At 37.6% G+C, this 23,951-nt stretch overlaps 1 protein-coding gene across 1 annotated transcript; it reads right to left on the bottom strand.

Moving 5' to 3' along the window:
- Nucleotides 1–1,860: 1,860 nt before the first annotated feature.
- On the bottom strand, nucleotides 1,861–23,451 carry pwwp2b (PWWP domain containing 2B). The gene is given in 4 exon segments (XM_056470737.1): nucleotides 1,861–3,049; nucleotides 10,539–12,088; nucleotides 12,091–12,191; nucleotides 23,128–23,451. Coding segments are annotated over 3 exon segments (1,791 nt in total). The 5' UTR covers nucleotides 23,268–23,451; the 3' UTR covers nucleotides 1,861–3,049.
- Nucleotides 23,452–23,951: the final 500 nt, after the last annotated feature.

The raw sequence follows: 23,951 nt of genomic DNA, 5'->3' as shown, positions 1-23,951 counted from the left end.
CTGGAACCAGTCTGGCCATTCTCCTCTGACCTCTGGCATCAACAAGGCATTTGCGCCCACAGAACTGCCGCTCACTGGATATTTCCTCTTTGTCGGACCATTCTCTGTAAACCCTAGAGATGGTTGTGCGTGAAAATCCCAGTAGATCAGCAGTTTCTGAAATACTCAGAGCAGCCCGTCTGGCAGCACCAACTATGCCACGTTCAGTGTCTCTTAAATCCCCTTTCTTCCTCATTCTGATGCTCGCTTTGACCTGCAGCAGATCGTCTTGACCATGTCTACATGTGAGCTGCTGCCATGTGATTGGATGATTAGAAATTTGCGTTAACAAGCAGTTGGACAGGTGTACCTAAAAAAGTGGCCGGTGTGTACACACATGCACAAACTCAGACTAACAAACACACACGTGCACTTACACACAGTTATTTTTAAAAGTTTTGTTAAAAATAAAACATAAAGCAATAGTGCAAAGGTAAAACAATCTCTCTAGTGTAGTCACAGTTATCGATAGTAAAAATTATAGGACAGTCAGTGTGCTTTAGGCCTGTTGTGGATGTACAATATGCAAATTAAACCACACATAAACATGTTCTGCTCTAGCTAAGTTTAAAGTACTGCAAAAACAAAAGTGAAGTTTCAGAAGCTAATTTGGAGAGGAGCGTGTGATATGATTGAGCACGACTGGCTGCTCATCTATAATCAGTAATAATCAATCAGAGTGATCCTAGTTTACAACAAATGGATCGTTTTTTCTCTAGAGCAGGGGTGGGCAAACTCGGTCCTGGAGGGCCGGTGTCCTGCACAGTTTAGCTCCAACTCTAATCAAACACACCTGCTTATAGATTTCTAGTGATCTTGAAGACACTGATTAGCATGTTCAGGTGTGTTTGAGTAGTGTTGGAGCTAAACTGTGCAGGACACCGGCCCTCCAGGACCGAGTTTGCCCACCCCTGCTCTAGAGGAATCCCCCCTTCCACCCCATCTCCTCCTTTTACTCCCTTTTCTAAGGGGGAGCTCTCGAGACTTACCTGATGTCAGATCCCCTTATATGCTTATTGAGCTCAAGTCTCTCAGAGCTCAGGGTTCCCTCCCTGGACAGCATGCCAAACCTGCTTTAAACGCTAAGCATGTCTAAGAGGGAACTCTTGAAATAATATTCCTAAAATGTCACTCAGTCAATATGAATTTCTGGCATGTCAAACTGTTGTATAAAAACAAACAGAAAATAATTAATAATGACTTAAACACAGTATAAAATACATTAATACAGCTGTTTATATTAAATTAAATTAAAAATATCCAAAAATAAATAAGAAAATTTGCTTGTGTTATTCTGAGAGACTATAAAAACCATTCACTGATTAATGATCTGATTTAGCAGCAGATGGTGAAGAACTGCAGACCTGGTCCTGTCACTGGCCCGTGAACATTTTCTGAATGTGGTCAAACTGTTTCATAACTATAACAAGAGGCGATTCAATCATAACGTGACGTTTAAACAGCTCTCATAGCATTATTCATCAATATGTGGACATTTTGGGATTCTCAGAAGCTCTGGAAATTAAACATGTTATACAGGAAATACAGTAGGACCGCTGTTAATATTTACATCCCTCAAAATGGTCTGTAACTATCTCCTCTCTAGGCTAGTTTCAGCAGCAGATGTAGACTATAGGCTAGTCTTTAACAGTGCTATCTGTTAGTACAAACTGTGCTCCGCTGTAGAGAAATGTAGCTGTTTTCATTTATAATATTCATGCACTAATATTTCTGTAATCAAACCATAATATTAATGCAAGTATTTCCACACACATAATCAAGGAGAGGAATGAGGTGCAGAAGAAGATGGCAGAGAGGACGTCGCTTTTATATTTTTATTCTATTTACAGCACATTAAAAAAAGCCCACCGGTGCGCAGTGGGAGATCGATAGAAAGCCCTCGACGCCTGCAGAGTCCAGCTGGAAAAAACAGCAGTCAGAGAGCATCGAGACGGAGCCCAAAACACCTGCATTCATTCATCTCTCACACACACACACACACTTCTGATGCTTTCCTAAAGAGACAGTGCACACAGTTACGTCATCATTTCAGGAGGAGGAACCAGCGACGGTGGCTTACAGTGCGCACACACACACACACACACACACACACACACACACACACACACACATACACTCACACTCATACACACACACACACACACACACACACACACACACACACACACACACACACACACACACACACACACACACACACGTCCTGCAACGGAAACCTGCATCAGAATAACTGAAGAATAACAGAAAATAAAAATGAGTTGGGTCAGCTCCTCATAGACGCTGCAATCTTCACAGCAGGCCACCAAGGTATGGATAAAGTGCTTCTCTTAACGTGACTCATTAAATAATTAAAGCAAAAATCACATGATCAGAGCGTAATAAAAGGAGAGAGTGAAGAAGAAGAAGAAAAACAATGGACATACTGCATGGTGTAAGACCTACACGAAACACACACACACACACAGAGAGAGAGAGAGAGAGAAGGGGTTTCACATTTTCATCATCTGGACAGACAGACAGACACACACACACGCGGTAAGACTCGTCGTTTTTAGTGTTCTAATACGCAGATCCATCAGTGGGAGAAACAGCAGCAGTGTGTGTGATCTGGAGCTCAGGAAAGTCACCGGGCGAGTGTTTCTTTGTTTGTTTTGTTTGTTTTCTGGTGAATAAATACATTCGGAGTTTAGTGTCGAGCTACTTGTTCTAATATAACGTACGTCCTAAAAAAACAAACCAATGAAAGATGGAGAGACCAACAGAAGGTGTTTCCCAGATCGTCTGTAATGCAGTCCACAGGTCGCACCTGGTCTTCAACAGTCAGGTGAGGCGTGTGTGTATGCGTGTGTGCGCATGTGTGTGGAAAAGCACCTTCCCTCATGATATCCGTGGCAAAATGAAGGTGTTCTCCGTCCTGGGAGATCAACACACACACCGGGAGCGTCCGCAGAGAGCTGAACGACAGACAGTCCACTGTCGGCCTCCAGATCTACACACACACACACAACAAACACAGCTTTATTATTAACACACCAATGCATGTCTATGATTATTACTAAAGCAGCACGTTAATCAATATTAAACCACTGGGAGTTGAGGAATTACTGTGATATTAGGATATAATATACCTAGGAAAAATAGCCTTTTAGCTCGTTCTAGCACATTGTACAGTTTAATGTCCATTATCTCCATCAAATAAACCTGAAATACATAAATAAAATAAGACTTTTGACATGCACACAATAGCATCTACATGTTTTTAAACCCTGTACTCGTGCACACTGCATATGCTTATTACAGCAGCACATCACAGTGTGTGTACAAGTTAATTCTGAACATTTTCAACAGACTAAAATAAACACAATATTGATAATAATGATCATTTTGGACATCATTATATCGTGAGCTGAAATTTTCATATCGTAACAACACTAATGCACATAATAAAGCACTGGGAGTGGAGGTCATAGTTTTATATAATGCATGATTGACTGGAAACTGAGGCTCATTCTGGCACATTGTGCATTTTAATGTGCCTTGTTCTTGTTAAATAAACCTGAAATAAATAAATCAAATAAGATTTTTACACATGCACAAAAATACATTTACATTTTATTACATTTATTCAAACCCAGGACTTGTGTAAAATGCATAAAAATAATTGACATGACACAAAATGTGTGGATTAAATTGCGTAAATGATGCAGAATTTAAAAAAAACCTATACTTGCGTACATTTGCTGGTTACAGCAGCACATCAAAGAGTGCAAGTTCATTTTGAACATTTACTTACTATTATTGTGATGTGAAATGTTTGTATCGTTGCAACACTAATGCACATATTAAACCACTTTGAGTTGAGGTCATATTTTGATTTAATGCACAATTGACCGGAAACTTTAGATGAAAAATAGCCTTTTGGCTCATTCTGGCACATTGTAGAGTTTAATGTGCATTGTCCCTGTCAAATAAACTAAAATAAATAAATTTAATTAAAATAAAGATTTTTACACATGCACAAAAATGTTTGTTTTTTTTAACCCAGCACTTGAGGAAAATGCACAAAACATATAGATTAAACTGCGTAAATGATGCAGAATTAAAATAAAAAATAAAATAAAAACTTGTACGTGTGTTCACTGTGTGTGCTTATTACAGCAGCACATCAAAGTGTGTGTGCAAGTTATTTTTGAACATTTAAATAAACCTGATAATATTGATTATCATGAAAATTTTGGTCACTATTATCGTAATGTGAATATCTACAACACTAATGCACAATATTAAACCACTGGGAGTTACAACATACAGCAACAACAGTAGATTAGCATGCACAATGCATACACACGCACTAAAAAGCATGCCAAAAATGTAACTTTACAACTGGTGTAAACTGTGCATGCTTATTAGAGCAGCATGTTAACATGCAAATTTTAAACCACTAAGAGTTGAGGAATTACAGCATACAAAAAATAGAAAAGCATGCGCAATTTACACACAGATGTACAAAACTGCTTGAAATAAATTATCCACTCCTCTAAGAAATCACCCCAATCAATCTAAAGTCTTTGCAAAAAGAGTTCATCTGGTGAAATGATATTGCAATACATTACATTATATATAACACAATATATATCGCAGAGAAAAGAAATATATCAAAAGTCAAATTTTGCTGTGTAAAGTTGCATAAAATGCATGTTGAAAAATGCAGAAGTGCTGCAGAAAAAAATACATCCATAAAAATACATAAAAATAATGATTAAATACGAAAATAATGCATAAATCCTGCTAAAAACATGTATATAAAGGCAGAAAATACATGTGGGAAATGCATGTTTAATAATGCATAAAACACACGCAGAACAAAATTCTGAAGTGCTGCAGAAATAAATACATGTATAAAATACACAGATCTTAAATTAAAATGCACAGAAGATGCTGGAAATGCATCATTCAAGTTTGGGTCCCTAAACATTGCAGTCACAGAAAGCTGATCAAGTATGTGCCTAAGAATGGCAGCAGGAAATGTCAGGAGCCCAAACACTGGCAGTGGGAGCGGCTCGTAGACTTGAGCCAATATTGAATCAAGAAAAGCAACAGATCCTCAATAAACATGAGGTGACCTGGCAACCTCCAGCCAAACTGAGGCCATGGGAACCAACCGGGAGGTTAAAGAGGTTTCCATGCTAAACAAAACCCAGCTAAGAAAATCTGCACCTAAAAACATACATACTTCTGTCTAATCCAAAAGGAGATGTTTAGCTGCATGTTCACACTGCTCTTTTCCATACTACACAAGAATAGAAACACCATCACAACCCTGATCAAAAGAGCATGAAATGTGCTTGAATTACTTGTTTCCCTTGCAGAAATAACCTGTGCTCCATGGTTTACACCATCATTCACTAACAGCATGCCTGTTTATGCTTCATGTTTTCTTGTCAGTGTGTTTTATGGAGAAGCATAAATCAGAAAACTTAGAGAGTCTAGTCATCAATTACTGTCACTGTAAGAGGAAAACAGCATGAGCTTGCTAAACCTTTACTCGTGTAAGGAGGAAACCTCATTCAGTCTTGTAACGTCGTATGTGTGAAGTTAATTATGTTTAAATTAAGAGTTAATTATACTTAAAGAAATAAATGAAAGTATTATTCTTAGATCTTAAAGAAACAGTTAAAATAAAATAAAATAATGGTGCTTACTCACCCTTTATGAGTTTCTTTATTCTGTTAAACACTAAAAAAGACACTTAGAAAAATGTTAGAAACTGGTAACCATTGACTTTCATAGTAATTGTTTTTCCTACTATGGAAATCAATGGTTAACAGTTTTCATCTTTCTTCAAAATATCTTCTTTTACAGAATAAAGAAACTCTAAAGGTTTATAACCACTTGAGGGAGAGACAATAGTGAGTGCATTCTGATTTTGGTGTGAACTCCCCCATTAATGCAGTTTCAAAACTTTTCTGCACTGATTCTTTAGTCCACAAGGTGGCGCCATTGGTTTAAGGACAAAAAAATCAAATAAAGGACAACAACAGCAGAAAACTACTGGGGTCTGTTCTTTGCACCTTGCTTGAGCTAGATCCTGGATTCCTTCACAAAAAATAAACAAGTAAATATAATAAAAAGTCAATAAGATCATGACTGGCCAAATCACACACCAGGGGTGCCCAAACTCATTCCTGGAGGGCCGGTGTACAGCAAAGTTTAGTTTCAACTCCAATTAAACACACCTGAACCAGCTAATCAAGCTCTTTCTAGGAACCTAGAACAGCGGTGTCCAAACTCGGTCCTGCAAGGATGTTTCTAGAAAGCCTAGGAAAGCTGTGGTCACACTGCACTTTTCTCCCAATAGACTTCCAGTCCTACACATGCAAATGCATCAGACTGCATTCGCAAGCTCGTGCTTGCGTTTTGCAGTTCACTGCGTTGGAAAGCTTGGAAGCTTGGTGGACTCTGACCTGCGAAATCGCATCACATGACTGCGTGAGACCAATCGAGCATCAAAACAGGACCTCTCTGGACAGAAATTAAAACATGGACCAATCGCTCGCTTAATGTCTAATCATCTAGTTTAATCCCGCCCCTTCTCACAGAGCCATACAACAGAATTTCACACGCACAAACTCTAGTGTGACTGCAGCATAAGAGCTTGATTCACCTGCCCAGGTGTGTCTGATTGGGGTTGGAACTAAACTAGTATATATAATCCACTACAAATACAAACATGTTATATCTCTGTAAGATGCCACATCATTAGCTGTGTTTACATTCACCAATCTGTATGTGCATTTTGGATATGCACATAAACCGGTTGATGGAAACGCCATGATGCTCATAAATTTAGATAATGCGCATAACTGAGTAGAATAAACTGTTTATTCGATAAGAAAAGATGCCATAAACTACGATAGAAACACTTTTACTGCACAAATTTCAGTATACGCATTAACAAAGGTCATGTGATTGTGTTATAAGAGATCATGTGATGATGAAAATGTGTATGAATAAACAAACCAGCAGGCTGAACACACTGTAAACCATCTGAACTGTTGATTTGGTCATTCTAAAATGACTTCCTGTTTAAGTGTTAGGGTGTTGTTATATTATTAATGACCTCCAGAGCGTCTGGATCGTGTCAAGAGCGTCTGTGCTCCGCGTCTGACACCTTCAAACGCCACCGCGCGTTCACTGCGTGTCAGGATTGCCTTCTGAGACGCAAGTACATTTATTAGATGAAGAAAAGATTGACGCAGCGTCTCCTACTGCAGTAAATTCTGTTTTTACTGTTGATATTTGGTGCCAGTTAATCATGAAGTGACGATTTTGTTCGCTTTGACTCGTTGGATGGAAATGCTACTTTATTCGCACGTCTTTAATGTGATAATCCAGTTTTCCGCATAAAGTTAATTCGCAGTTTTGGATGGAAACACAGCTACTGACAGGTCCTGTCCCTTTATTTTAGTGTGTAGACTGAATAACAGTTTAAATTATTGTTAAATATTCCAATTTTTACTTGTTTAATTTTATTTCTAGGGCCGGCACTGTGGCTCAGTAGTCAGCACTGTGGTCTCACAGCAAGAAGTTCGCTGGTTCGAGTCCCGGCTGGGTCAGTTGGTGTTTCTGTGTGGAGTTTGCATGTTCTCCCCGTGTTGGCGTGGGTTTCCTCCGGGTGCTCTGGTTTCCCCCACAGTCCAAACACATGCGCTTTTGGGGAACTGATTAATTAAATTGGTTCAAGTGAGTGTGAATGAGTGTGTATGGGTGTTTCCCAGTACTGGGTTGCAGCTGGAAGGGCATCCGCTGGGAAAACATGCTGGAATAGTTGGCGGTTCATTCCACTGTGGCGAGCCCTGATAATTAAAGGGACAAAGCTGAAAGAAAATGAATGAATGCGGTTATTTCCCGCAGTTTACTCTTGTAGGAACTCATCAGCAGTCGGTACAGACCTTCAGTGTCACCTTTGCTTCAGAATGACTCTAATCCTGTTTATATATATTAAGCCTGATCCCGAACAGGTTTAAGCTTGCAGACCTGATGCCATAACAACAGCTCATGGATGAGGAGTTCTGAAGAACGAAACCATCCTGGATCATGTCAAAATGCCCTTAACCAAATCCAGCTGAGAAATCAACATACTGTATGAAGAACGAAGCCCAGGAGATGCAGAAAAATCCCCAAAATTCACACAACTCTTATATCAAGAGTTCACTCTTAGCTGATGATTGATAATAAAGCGTGTTTGACATGCTGTCCCAGGAGAGAGTTCTGAGCTCATAATATCCTCGAGCCCGGGGCTCCCTCCTGTTAGCAGGGCGAGAGGAGAGTTTGAGCTCTGGTAGATCTGGTGAACTCCCCTGCGTATTTGTGGGTAATGTCTGTTGGCTAGGAACTTGACTATGGTGCCAATTTGGTTTATTCAATTTACTTATGACTAGGGTCAGACGGAATCTGCGGTGAATTTTGTTAAAAATCTGCGGATTTATGTGGAATGATTTTGGGAGTATCATATCTAAAATCTTAATACATGAACTAAAAAGTAATACATGTTTACAATGCAAATCCAATTAGATCCACTTTATTTGGTAAACAAAGCAAGTCTAAAGACAGAAAATATTACTGTACACACTGTGTTGTACATAAATCATATAAATATTTTCATATTAGTCAATTATTAAATGTAATTAATTGAAAAACTGAATAAATATAGATTTACACACATTTACTCAAGTAAATAAACAGAATTAATGATGGGCTAAAGATTCCGTGTGGGCCTACTTATGACGCATGTCTTTGGATGGTGGGAGGAAAAAAGGGAACCTGGGGGAAACCCACGTGAGCATGGGAGAACATGTAAACTACTCCGCACAGAAACGCCGACTGGCCTAGTAAGGATTAGAACCAGTGACATTCTTGCTGTGAGCCCCTGTTCCACCCAATCTAGGAAAAGGGGGGGGGGGGGGTATAGGGGAGGAAGGGGGATTCTTCAAGACGAAGATGACTGTGGTATGAAGACTATAGTTATTTATAGTGACTTAGGAATCGTCTGATTGGAGAATCATGTATTAGCTAATGCAGGACCAGCTGTGGTCAATCATAAGCACGGGATCCTCTCAGAATTAGTTAATAAACAAACTTCACCTACACTTGAAGGCTATTTTTAATGCACATAACTTCTAGAGTAAATAGCATGGGCACTTATTTACTTATGCTTATTTATTATTGTTTATATAAGTCACCTGTGTTTGGCTGTAAGTTAATCTGTATGCAAACTGCATTGAAGGCGACATTTGAAAATCATTTTTGACCTCAGTGCCAGACTCCTGCAACACAACTGTGGGCCTGTTTTTATTGGTGCATTCAAGCAGAAGTGTTGTTTGGCCAACTTTGCACATTGTACAAGGAAGTCCGAATTTTCATATGCATATTTCTTTAATATTCACATCATACACCCATTAAACTGGACGTGCATTGATTAATCTGTTGCAAAATTCAAGCAGAGATGCTTTGTTCTCTTGTTCAAAAGAGAATTATCTTAAAGATATGCACCAGGCACTGAAACCAGCACACAGAATGCTACAGCAATCAATCTGCATTTTTATTTGACGGATGAAAGGCAGTGTATAATGCGTTTATAACATGAGGTCAATCACTTTTTTTATTAACGTGAGGAAATTTCACAATAAGTGTGCAATGACCTTTAGGGTTTACAATGCAAAGACAACACAGAGGTGGAGTGGAGAGGAGGAGAAAGAGGGAACACTAACTAAAATGCATTTATTCACTCTAATAGTTGATACATTAATAAATATCTTTACTGATATATTTTAAATAAAACAATCTTGCTTTTGGTTAGTATCAATACTGGCTTAGCTTTCTTGCATTCTTCTCACCAGCAGGGAAAGGAATAATTAATAATAATATTAAGATTTTGACACTATTGTCACGTTGGCGCAGTGGGTAGCACAATCGCCTCACGGCAAGAAGGTTGCTGGTTCAAGCCTTGGTTTGGTCAGGGTGTGTGTGTGTGTGTGTGTGTGTGTGTGTGTGTGAATGAGAGTGTATGGGTGTTTCCCAGTGATGGGTTGCAGCTGGAAGGGCATTCGCTGTGTAAAACATATACTGGATCATTTTGCTGTGGTGACTCCAGATTAATAAAGGGACTAAGCAAAAAAGAAAATAATATTTTAATTAAAAAATAAGATGAAATTGCACTCATTTTTTAATAAAATGAAATGGAACAAACTTATTGCCTTTTGAACTTAAGGACTGCTGTCATGCCTGGCATAAGAAGTTTAGTTAAAGTTTAATTTTTACTTAATTAATAAATTTTTTAAGTTGAAAATTCTGGTATTGTGACAACACTAAGCTCCAATACTACTCACGTTGTATGCTTCATTTAGTTTTTTCTCCCTCTGTCTAGACGTATTGCTTTATTTACAAAAAAACCCAACAAAAGCAAAGACAAGCCTCACCTAAGTTTCGCAGTGAGCCAGAAGAGATGTGATTTCTGCACCCATGTGTCCCACCGCTTTGGCAGCTTCCATGATGGCACGGCGATACATCCCTTTCTTTTTGCGGTTGAAGCGTGACCTGAAGAACTCGCGGAATGGCGACAGTTTGGCAACCGAGAGTTCAGAGGTGGTCGGAGATCCAAACCAGGAAACCTTCGCTTCAGGCCACGGAGCGTCAACCTCTCCGTCCTCTCTGCGAGTCCCGCTAATACTGAGGATCCGAGCCGGCCACCAGGGGAAGCCGTGAATCTTTCCCCAAACTACGTCCCCGATGGTCACCGCATGGCCATCCTCCGTCACACATTTGCTCATGCTGCGCGTGTGGAGGCGGACAGTCAGCGGAGGAACCGTCTTGCCTTCTCCTTGAGAGGACGAAGACACCGAGATATCATCGCCTGGAGCCAGATCGCACAGCTCCGGAGACGTGCCGTCCGAACTGAACGATTTGGACTCATCTAGACTGTCACTACTGCACACTGAGAGGCTGGAAGAGTCTGCTTTTCTCTTGCGGAAGTTAATTAGTAAAGTCAGATCTCCGTGCCGCTCGACTTCCCCACCGCAGCTACCCGACCAAAGTTCTAGCGAATTCTTATCTTCAGCATCCTCGGATTGAGGTAAACCAGAGTTGGGAACTCTTGGACTTCTCCTCCGAGCTCCGTCCACGAGTTCTGCCTCATATACAGACATCTGCTCCGCTCCTTCCGCTCGGGAACGCAAGCGGATTTTAGGCGACTGCGCATCAGGACTAGGCAACTTCGGAAGCTTGAGTTTGGGAATGGAAATGGTAAGACCTGTTCGTATTGCGTCCATTGGGGGTTGTAGTTTTTTAGGGGTCTCCTTGGAAGAGTCTCGATCTCCGTGTCCATTCTGGAGGAGCTGCTTGGGGCAGAAGGGTTTGACAGATCCGTGGACTCTGGAAGGGATCTTCATGACCTCGCCCTTGCCTTGTGGAGTGCTGTAGGAGATCTTGATCACAGGACTGTGGGGAATGACATCGCCTGAAGGAAATTTCTCTTCCTCCTTCTTATCCTTTCGGAAGCGTTTGCCGTCATAGACGGTTGAGTCCTCTCTCCGTTTGGACTCTCTATTATTGTTGTCCCCATCGTCCTTCCTCTTGGCTTGAGTTGCTTTAGTGTTATCATCTTCAGCATGAGGTGAGTTTTCTTTCCTGGACGTCTTGGGTAAAGTTGGTCCATCTTTGCTGTCCTCGTCGCTGTTTAGTGTGTTTTTGCATTTCTCGCAGAGCACCTGCCGGGGTCGCAGTCGGATGGTGCTGATGGCCAGCCGGCCGGCGTCTCGGCTGCGTCTCTTCTTCCTCTTGATGGGGCGCGGTGGTGGCTGAGGAACCCACTGGTTATACGTGTGCCGGACCCATATGGGCTGAGGGAACGGAGCGCCTTCGAAGTAGGGTGGGTACGTGTGCTGTCCCGGCTGCAGCGGGATGGGTACAGGAGCAGGAGACTCCTCGGGCTCCGTGTTTTCATCTTTGGTCTCTGTGTTGGCTGATTGACAGGTTCGGCTGAAGCCTCTTCGCTCAAGACTTCACAGTCCGGTCTTAAGATGAGCGGCTCTTCGGTTTTCCCAACCACATCCGGAAGGCAGAACAGGCCAGTCCTGCAGAGTCAAGAGTGAGATATTAGAGTCAATAATGGACTGGATGAAGATTAAGTTAGGGATCCAAGCGGTTATCACAGAATAAAGCCTGACAGGTTTATCAGCAGCCCGACATGAAGCAGAGCACTGTTGAATAAGACTGGGGTTTATTCTGCAAAAACAACCTCCTGGATGTACTTTATCCCACTTATTACACAGTTACTTTCCACAAAACATACAAATTGGACACAATTTTCACAGAAATGAAAACAGCTGAATAAAGCATATAATAACCTACATATTATTAGTTCACAATATGGCCACGAAACAAGCAGACACAAATGTAGATGCAAGTATATGAATGAACGTTCTTCACTGACGGTCAAGGTGATTCTCAGTTCCTGGATGAGCTTGTGTTATTCAGCAATTGTTATCAGGGATTAACACATAATAGAGTATTCCAGACAGCTGTGCAATAATAAATATTAAAGAAGCAGTTCACTTCTATATGTAAATATCCTTATTTTACAGCTCATCCAGAGTCAAACTGTTGTGTTTTACTATTTTTTTTTATTATTCAGACAATCTCTGAGTCTGATGGGAGAACTTAAAGCTTAGTTTAGCATAGATCATTGAATCAGATTAGACTATTAGCATCTCTCAAATTCTTCTATTTAATGCTCGATTATTCTGTAGTTATATCATGTACTAAGACTTTCATAAAATGTAAAGTTGAATTATACTCTCATTTTGGCGTAATAATCAAGGAACTTTACTGTAATAATTTTATGCAGTGCCTGAAAAATATAACAGCACTGCATAATAGGCTTGGGTGGTAATACGGTAATGTGGTATACTGCAGGATCTAAAAATAGCAACGGTGTCAGTTTTAATACCGTTATAAAAAACAATGCACTTTTATAGGAGAGAAGTATTAAATATTATTTATTTAATGCCTAAAAATGCGTATGCGTGATTGTCATCACGGGACAGTGTCGAGGAGAGAGAGAGAGGTGAGGTAAGATGACGAGTTGCGCACCAAGTGACCTGGTCTGGAAAAAGAACACAACCTCTGCAGTTTGGCAGTATTTCGGGTTTTGACCGAACGAGAAGGGAGACATGGTAAATACGAACTAGAGGGCTGCAACCCCGCGGGACCCGACCGGATTTCTTGCGGTGCAGGAATAAATTTTCAAATAAAGCGTGGAAACAGGTGACTGCGAACCTAAGGTATATACGATATTCTGAATGGTTTAGGCACAAGTCAACAGTTTGGTGATGCTGTCTGAGCCTTAAATCATAATTTTTTTTATAATGCACGGTAATACCGGATACCGAGGTAAAATAGGGAGGAGGTTTGACTGTATCAACATTTGGATACCGCCCAAGCCTACTGCATAATATCAAATAGTTATTTTCCATCTCTCCTTAGTCAATCTCTAAATGATTAATAGATTAATAAAACTGTTACACTGAAACATTACTTCATCCATATTTGGACATTTAATTTTATTTGACACATTACTGCACTGTAAAAAAAATCCTGGTTGCCTTAAATTTTTAAGCTGAATCAAATTAACCTCATAAGTCAATTAAAACTGATATTATATAAACTGACTTAAAACAGCTTGCGTAACTTATAAAAATTAAGTTGGGACATGATTAATTTAGTTTAGTAGGTTACAATGAACTATTAATGGGCGAACTTAACCAATAAGCAAGGTAAGCAGTCACTTAAGGCCCCGGACAATAAGGGGTCCCCGACCAATGCCAGGAAACCTATAATAATCATATAGCTCTTTTAGAAATGTTCTATCATATGTTGTAAAATCTGTCAATAACCATAACGATTACGGCAGCCGATTCACAAACAGCTATCATGCAACGCATATGAAAAATGGTGAAAAGATTAGTTTGATTGTGAATTAAATTTGTTTAAAGGGTTTTTAAAATTACTATTAAAATATAATCACAAAAATCGATAATTAACTGTGCCCAAACTTGGTCCTGGAGGGCCGGTGTCCTAGTTCCAGACCCAATCTGACACACCAAGTTCTAGGCTTTCTAGAAACATCCGTGCAAGTGTATTGAGGGAAGTTATAGTTAAAATCTGCATGAAAACGGCCCTCAAGGACCGAGTTTGAACACCCCTGCTCTACATAGTTAGTTTGTGGACTTGTTTTTTATTTGTAAGTTTATTGCTTTTAGTTTAACATGAAGAAGATAAAGGTTCCTTTAAGTATTAAAATATATAAAATATACTTTAAGTATTTTATTTACATTTATTTAAACAGACTACTTTTTAACATGCAGTTTATTTTCCAAAAATATTAGGGCCAGTTACCTGGAATTGCTTGGGGCCCCTGACTATAAACATATGGCTGTCATGACTAATTGATCATATCATTTTTTACAGTGTGTGGACATGTTATTTGCATTTGATGTGCCATGTGGATAAAATCATATTTATTTTGATGTGGACACCAAAAGGTTATTTTGGTTTTATTTCATAACATGAAGATGTTTTGGGTGGTTCTGCTTTTAGTTATTTATAGTAGGCTGGCACTTCAAATATCCTTACTTTTAGCACCATCTTTCCCCACAGTGTTACACAACATCTGAACTTGCATGAACTGAATTACACAAATAATCTCTAATAACAAGCCGACTCTTGACCAGAAAAACCAGCTGGTACCCCAGCCATATTACGCAAACTTGAACCACACCTATCTAATTTTATAACTTTTTACAAATACCAGAGATATCACTTTATCTTTCAGAAAGACGACGCTATATTACTCCTAGAAACTCACAAGAACCAGACACTGAAGACTGGACCACTGAAGACTTGTTTTATGTTATGGTGTTGTCTGCTATAGTTGTTAATATACAGCGGGGAAAATAAGTATTGAACATATGGTCATGTATTTTCCTGTGAATAATATATCTAGAGGAGCTGTTGACATGGAATTGAAGCAGATTTTGGTAAACACCCAAACAATACACACATAAAAATAAAACAAAACAAACAAAATCTGAAAAATTAGTTCTGCGTAACAACAATGACAGTAGGAGAAAGCACTGAACTACTGAAGTGTGTTTAATACTGTAAATAAAAGGCTTTTTTAGTGCTGCAGCTTAAAGACGCCTCTCATATGGAGAATGAAGCCTCATGCATAGCTCAGGTGTGAGTTTCTTACAGACTTCAACAGAGAGTAAAAATTTTGATGGTTCTGTGGGTCTCATCTATCAAATCTGAGCTTTATTCTGTATTCTCTATTGGATTCGGATCAGGTAAATGGCTGGGCCATTCTACAGCTTGATTTTCTTTCTCTGAAAGCATCTGAGAGTCTCCTTGGCTGTGTTTTGGACCATTGTCTTGCTGAAATGTCCACCCTGGTTTGATCTTCATCCTCCTGAAGCAGCTGATATTCATTTATACTGAGGAAGGGCAGAGGTTTGCTGAAGAACTACTGAAAGATTTCAGCTGCTGTCTGGGCTTTCACTGTTGAACTACACCTCCCTCTCCTCATGTGTTCAATAGTTTTTCCTTGTGTTATTTCAGTTTCTTATGCATAATTTCATTTGTAAACTCATCAGATTTGTTTTCTTTGCATATATGGATTTCTTTGGTTGTTACCAACATCCGGGGAAAATGTCAAGTCAACAGCACCTTTAGAAATATGTTTTCTGAGAAAACGGTGTCATGTTCAATATTTATCTCCTTACTGTATATCGATGAGTGTATTCAGATGTCTGATGTGTATCTGATGGAAGTGCAATACAATTTAAGAAACAAAAATGAAGAGAATAGGAATAAATGTTGATCATTTCTGCCAGAGCTGTGAGATGAGGCTGTGAAAGTCTCAGCCTGCGCCAAAGCAAGGATCACCCACACAAAAACAATCCCATAATCCACCGGGACGAGGACACGGGGGCCTGGAGATTTGCTTGTTTTCACATGCAGCTTAATTGACTGAAGTCCTGCGGGTAACTGAGATGAAGCCTTGCGGCAATGAACCACTGGAGACACCTGATAATAATAATAATAATGATAATTAATAAATAATGGGGAAGAATTAAAGCCCACACCTGAAATCAAACTGGCACCACTTTTGGATGATCTACTCTTAAAACTGAGCACTTGTTTATATATATATAATTCTTGTGTTTTTTGTTTTATTTAATTTTCTCGAGTTTTTTCTTATTGTTTTTTTACAATTATTTGTTTATTCATTAATTTTCTTATTTACTTTTCGATTTTATTAATATTTTTCTTATTGTTTATTTTTAACAGTTATTTATTTGCTGTCATTCATTCATTTTAATTATTTATTCTTTTTCTCGTTTATTTAATACAATTATGTATTAGCTTACTCATTAACTAATTCATTATTTTTCTGTTTTATTTTTTAATACAGTTAATTATTTGCTTATTCTCTTTTTATTAATTCTTTTGTTCTTATCGTTTATTTTAAATTACCATTATTTATTTGCTTATCCATTTATTAATTCTTTATTACAATAATTTTTTGCCTATTCATTCATTCATATTCTTTATTTATTATCTTTCTTCCCCTTTTGTGAAGTAGTCTTATAGTTGTGTTTAAAATAAGTGTTTACTATGGTAATAATGAAAATCTAATTTGCAGATTCCATGCATCATGCAGAATATCAATAGCAGTTGATGTTATTTAAACACTTCAGGACTGAAACACGAGCTGAAAACATTTATTCTGCACTGAATACTGTTTTTAGCAGGACTAAATATTTCATGAGTGAAACTGAATAATAATGTGTGAAAGCTCATTAACTGCTGAAGTTAAAATGAAGAGGGTTTTTGCTTAAAACAAGCTAAATAAATGAGGCAAGTAAAATAATCCTGTTTTCATTTTGAAAAACATTATTTCTCTTCCCACATTGGCAGATTATTTGGCTTGTTTTAAGAAAAAAAACTCATTATTTCTGAAAACAAGACTATATTTTCTGCTTGTCTAGAAAATGATTCTCGGTTTAAGAATTTTTAGATATCTAGACTAGAAACACGCCTAGTTTCTGGTCCAAATATTAAAAAAAAATCTTAAATCAAGAAGCATTAAGAAAAAAAGCATATTTTATAGTGAATTAAATGCAAAAAAGGGCTGCTGTGATTAGCTTTTGGTTGATTTGTCAGCTGGAAATTAATAAGTGAGCACACGGCATTATGGGAAACTGCATTTTGCTGCTTGTTTAAATCACTTACAATGAGCTGAATAAAAAGGTTAAGAGGTTTTTCTGGAGACAACTTAATTTTTTATATTACATCCACTTAAACTATTAAAAACAATTCAGCTAACTTAATGGATTCGTGTTTGGACCATGCCGGTCAACATTGGGATGTGAAAATAACGAATACAAAAAAAAAAAAGACTAAATATGTTCACCTGGAGCTGTTTCATTGTAAATAAACAGTTGAAACGGTCAGTAATATGTTTTTATTATTGTTTACAAAGGATAGAATAAACAGTATACATTAAAAATTAGCAAACAGCTTAGCTTATTAAAATTAATAGCTATTATAGGGCTGGGCGATATGGGCAAAAAAATCATCTCCCGATATTTTTAGGAAAAATGACGATATACGATATACGACCCAGTATTTTCCCATAAATGGTTACTTGAGAGTTAAAGCCTTTATTAAAACTTTATTAAACATTTTTGGAGCAAAATATAATTCAACACAGGTGTTTCCCTTCCCGTTTACAAATAAACCACTGCACAAAATCTTTGATAAATAAATTACAGTACAGGTTCTTCTCCTGCTTAACACTATAAGTTGCACAACATTTCAAACTAAAAAAAAATCTGTCAAATAAATACAGTACAGGGTTTTTTCCTGCTTAACACTATACACAGCTCTACTGTGCTGTTGTGCAAATAACAAAGTAAACAGAACCATAGAAAAACACAGCTACATTGTCAGAGCAAAAAAGGAGCACACTTAAATAACAACACAACACAAAGTATTGTAGGATAGAGAGGAACCACATCAATGTAAATATGAAGCACAGTATTTTGTGTCACAATTACAGTGTTGTTCTACGTAATCCTGTATCCCACAGTTGTGTGATTTATAAACAATTAAATCAGCTGTATGTGTTTTTAGTTACACATTTACATGTGTGTATTGTGCACAGTTATTAAACAGTGCACATATCCAAGATATCTAAAGATTAGTCCCTCACTCCATGTAAAATATCCTACACTTTTTCTTTTGTTTTGACTGAACTCATTTTACTAAATATTAAATAAGCAGATGAAAATGAATAGACTATAGATATAAAAAGTAATGAAACAGTTTCAGAGTACTGTGATGAAATGCTGGTTAAGCATATAAATATAAACGGTCATTATAACAGAGCAGAACGCAGAGCTAACTAGAGCCCATTTTGGCGTTTTTAATTCTTTTAAAACACATTCAGGTGCTGCTTCTACATTCGTTCTTGCTGTAAATTGTGAAAGAAATGATGGATAAGAGGCCCAGCCCTAAGCTATTATAAAGAAATTGAATCAAGTTATCAAATCTCATTAATCTGTTCTTCCCTGAATAATTGAACCATTCTGATTAAAGAGCAGCGAATGAATCTCTCCTTTAGATTTTTCATTTGATTACATTAAATAAGAGAGGTGTCACTTTAAAACCGCACACATCTATAATGAAAGCATTCGATTGCTTTACTAACTGGTTATGCTAATTTAAGTCAAAATTTGTTGTGTTTAAAAGAAAACCCACCAATAGACATGTTTAGATGTTGTTGTTGTTATTATTATTATTATTATGTGTGTATGTCTGTTCAAACACGCAACCTAAACCCAGAGGGTCCACTTTAGCTCTGATTCAAATCGTGTGCTCTGAATTTGTTTGGGAAACAGCTACAGGAACCGATTGTTTTGAGGATTGTTTAGGAGGGGTGACGTTGACTGTAATGGAAAGGAAGTTGACTGTAAATCGTACCGTATTTATATTTATTTCAAAGTGTTTTCATGGCTTAATAAAATGAAAGCGCAGAACAGATTCACACTTAAGAGAAGGCGCGTCCCCTTGTGGTTCGGCGGTTGTGTATAGGAAGGCTCGGCTCTTTAATGTTTATTGCCACCCTTCAGAGAAAGACTGAAAATACAGAAGAAATACGGGAAAATACCTTTACGGGATGACAGCAGGATAGAACTGTAAAATACAGGAGAATCCCGGGAAAAACGTGAGGGTTGACAGGTTTGTACAACATGAAGGAATAGTGAGGAACGCAGCATTTTTACAGCACAATTCACTGAGGTGAAGACGGTTTTATATTCGCACATTCAGACTTTGGCATTCAAATACTAAAAGGCCAATACAGATTAATTATAAATGACTTACTACTGTTATGAGTACAAAATGAACCCGGTACATACTGTATATTGAGTCTGAAATAAGAATGAATTCAGAGCAACATTAGCACTATTTAATTAACTGTGAACTATGTTGTACTATGATAATCAATGGCTGCTATGATTTCCTCATTTAGAATTTACAAAAACATTACTGAGATTATATTAGGAAGGTGAAAGTCTGAATGTGCGAATATAAAAGCTTACCCCAATCAGAAAAGCATCTTAACTCAAAACACAGAACAGATGATAATGATTATTCATGCTTCAACAATAAAAATGTTCCTAGCAGGATGTGATGCATGATGACACAAAAGGAAAAAGCCATGAATCAGCACATTTCATTAAACCCCAGCACAAAAAAACTGATTTTACTCATTAAAAATGCAGATTTACAGCTGAATGCTACATTATGAAGCCTCCTCTGATTTATTATTTTATATTTCATAAATACACTGTAAAAAATAATCATAAATGAGCATTTTTACCTATTTTGTGATTCGTGCTCTTATTTCCCTCATTTATTTCTGCTTTTGATTTGCATTATAAGAGTTTAAGCTTTTTCAACTACTTTTAACCTTGGTAAGTTGTATGAAGTGTGTTTTCTGCACATGTGTAATGGTGTGCAGTGCTATATTGTCTGTGTTGGGGTTGTATATTGCGCTACAGAAACCTTGTAATAAACTGCAGCACATTTACTGTCGTTTTACACACTTATTTCTCTAAATATTATTTCTCATATATTATTATATCAAAGATCTTAAACAGGGTTTCTGTTGGCTTAAATTTAAGACTTTAAGACATTTTTAAGACATTTATGAATGAAATTTTAGACTTATACAGAGCTAAATGCTAAGGATTTTTTCAATATCCCAGTTGAATAAGATTTTCACTTGCCCGATGGAAAAATGATTATAAATTAATACATTTAATAATACAATAATAATAATAATAATTTAATAATAAAAACAATGAGTGAGGTTAGCATCTTCAGCAGTAAATAAATGGAGAACTTTTAAGCAAATGTTACTGTAAGGAAAGCAATTAAACGCTATTTTAAATTAAGTTTTATTGAGATTGGGATTGTTGATGATTGTATGCGTTAATAGCCAGAATGGTATTCATGAATATAAGAAAATTAAGACCTGTTAAAATAATATTTTACAACACAATATGTCAGTAAATTTAAGACTTTTTAAAGCCTAAAATTTAGCTTTTGAGATTTAAGAGATTTTAAGCCTCCCGACTGGATACTGGATACCTGTAAAATGTCAGTAAAAGTCTCTTTGTTAAACTGTAGAGTTGCATTTTCTACATCAGAAGTGGATAGAGCAGAGATCAACATCCCATAATGCAATTCACATCCACAAATACACACAGAATATGGAACCTGTTCATTAACTTTTTTTCAGCTCTACATATTGTTAACAAAGCCCAAACTAATATACATATTTCTAAACATTTCTATATTAATAATACATCAACGATATTTAACCTTTAAACTAAATATATGAAATTCCACCCAATCATCATTTAAAGTATAAACAAAAAACACTGTGACATTCAGTAGGTCTTTTTTAATAAATAATGTTCCTTACATATAAACTGAGCATATACAGTGCTCAGCAAAATGGAGTACAAGCCATTTTAAAAATGAATATTTTCCTCCATTTCTCAGTGAATATCGGCAATGTATGTTGGTGCATTTAAATAAAACAGATTTATTTAACAGATATATTTATTGCAATAATATTTTAGTCACCGAACATATTCAGAAATTAAAAGATAATACAAACAAATTCAAGCAAAATATTGCAAAAAGAAATTATTTTTTCCATGTTTTGTTTCTCTTGATTTTTCCTCTTTTGTAAATTTGTATTTAATATTTTCTATAACATACAAATTTGGCTGTACTAGTTTTTGGACCATTATCGTAAGTTATTCTGTAAGATAAGCTCTAGATTTGGCTTCAGTACTGACTAATGTATATTCACAAATATATAAAAAGCTTCCTATTAAACATATGAATTTAAAAAGAGAGATTAGTGTACTAATATATGCTGAGCACTGTGTGCACATTTCTGATCTTATATGATCTATAAAAATGTGAACTAAATGCATGAAACAACATCCAGATAAACATTGTTTATTTATACATGTTTTAATGCCATATCAGCAGCATTGTCTATATTCACTTGTAGAAAATATTCAATACATATTTTACAATAGCATATACAAGCAACATAGAGAACATTATAATAATGATGATAAACGAAGAATGTTGTGTGCTGATCAATTATAGAGACGCCACAGGCTCTATGGATTGATATAACACTGTGTCGGCATGTCTATAAATATCCATCAGGCAAATATATTTAATTTTACAGTCCCACAGAATGAAGCATCACTGTCACGTTGCCTTTATCAGACACACAAACACTATTATATGCAACATAAAACTGAATATAACAAGAAACACTTAATGACAGCTTATTATTATTATAATGAATAATGTTGTATTTCCACTGAATAAACAATGCCTAGTGTATGTTTCTGCATTTATAAAGAACCCCTGAATATTTGATCTGAATGAAGAATAATGATAAGATATGAGTAATTAATGATAGATTTGAGATTCTCAGACTAATGATTGATGGACGAGCTGAATAAACACCAGCGTTTGATGGAGAAATACACAAAGAGACACGCACACATCTTCATAAACACCAATAAATTGACATAATTCGACAGTAAAGTCATAAATATCACTGATATTAAATATGATGAAGATTATGAAGTGGTAGAACACCCTCTCATCATGTCTATAAATACACACAAATGCACTTTCAGATGAATATATATTAATATTTACACAGAAAACAAAGCATTAATGTCACATTTTGTAGACAAACGTTATCAACATAACATTACATAACATAAAAATAACTATAAAAGGATGAACACATAATGACAGCTTATTATTATTATTGTTATGAATAATAACAATGTTGTGTTTCCACTGATTAATCCAGGCCCAGTGTGTTTGTGTGTTTTAATCAAAAGTGCAACCCAAAATCTGCCTTCATAAAGGATCTCTGAATAGCTGACCTTTACACTGAATGTGTCCACAACGAGCTCATAATGAAGAATAGCGAAGATATAAAGGCATTCAAGATAACCAGGTGATTTAGGATAAATGAAGATTTGAGATTCTCCGACAAATGATCGATGATAAAAGCAGCAGTGTTTGACCGAGAAATACACAAAGAGACACACACACACATCTTCATCATCATCACCATCATCATCATCTTCATCATCATCATCATAAATCATAATAAAGCTCATAATTCGACAGTGCAGTCATAAATGTCGCTGTTATTGGCTAATATTAAGATGAAGATGAAGATGATGGTCAGTGTGTGTGTTTTCATTGTTTCTGCTAGAGGCCTGCTCGGTGCTCCGGCCTGTATTTTGCGGCCTGACGCGAATAAACTCCGTTATTTTCTCCGTGATAAAACCCAACAACGGCACAAAGAAAGCGACTCACTTTCGGCTGCAGTCCAGCAGGATCCCGGTGAAGCTCTTCTCCCGGTAGCGGAGCGTCACCACCAGCGTGTCGTTGAGGATCTGCTCGACGGTGACCGGGAGCCGGGAGCCGGCCCGCAGCTCCTCCGGTGAAGCCTGCATGTCGCGGTAACTCTCTGTCCGGCGTGAGTCGCTCGATCCCCGGCGGCGGAGCCTCGGCCTTCTGCTGCTGCGGTCCGTCAACGCGCGCGCTCGCTCGCTCGGGAGGCTCCAGGACGCGCGCGGTGACGTCAGCAGCCGCAGATCCACCGACGCGGTGACGTCATCCCGCTGGAGGAAGAAGAGGAGGAAGATTACTGGATGGAGCAGGACACACCAACACATGAATGCATAGTCTCTCTCTCTTTCTCCACAAACACAGACAGACACACAAACATACATACATGCATACATATACACACTCATGCCCTCAGCTCTCAGAGCACAGTAAACACAGTAAGTGTATTTCTGCACACACACACACACACACACTATAATCTGCTGTTTTACTCCACTGAACTCCTTATATAAGTCAGGAACTCTTCAGCACAGGCCGATCTAAAGGGTAAATGCTGACAACTGATGATCAAATGTGAAAATGACACAGTCCCACTTCCCAACAGGGAAAACCAGCAACAATCAAGAATGCATGGTTATATGCTGTCATGGCTTTACAATCAATAAATGTGATTATAATGGAAGTTAATAGGGCAAAAACAGCCCCAACATAACCAAAAGGGAGTTAAATTGAACTATGGGGTAAACCCTGATTTAGGGTGCACTCACACTAGGCTATCTGAACCATGC

The sequence above is a fragment of the Danio aesculapii genome, chromosome 13 (genome assembly GCF_903798145.1).
Source record: "Danio aesculapii chromosome 13, fDanAes4.1, whole genome shotgun sequence".
Taxonomy (NCBI): domain Eukaryota; kingdom Metazoa; phylum Chordata; class Actinopteri; order Cypriniformes; family Danionidae; genus Danio; species Danio aesculapii.
The sequence above is the reverse complement of the archived record's forward strand: the minus strand, read 5'-3'. Positions and strand labels throughout refer to the sequence as shown.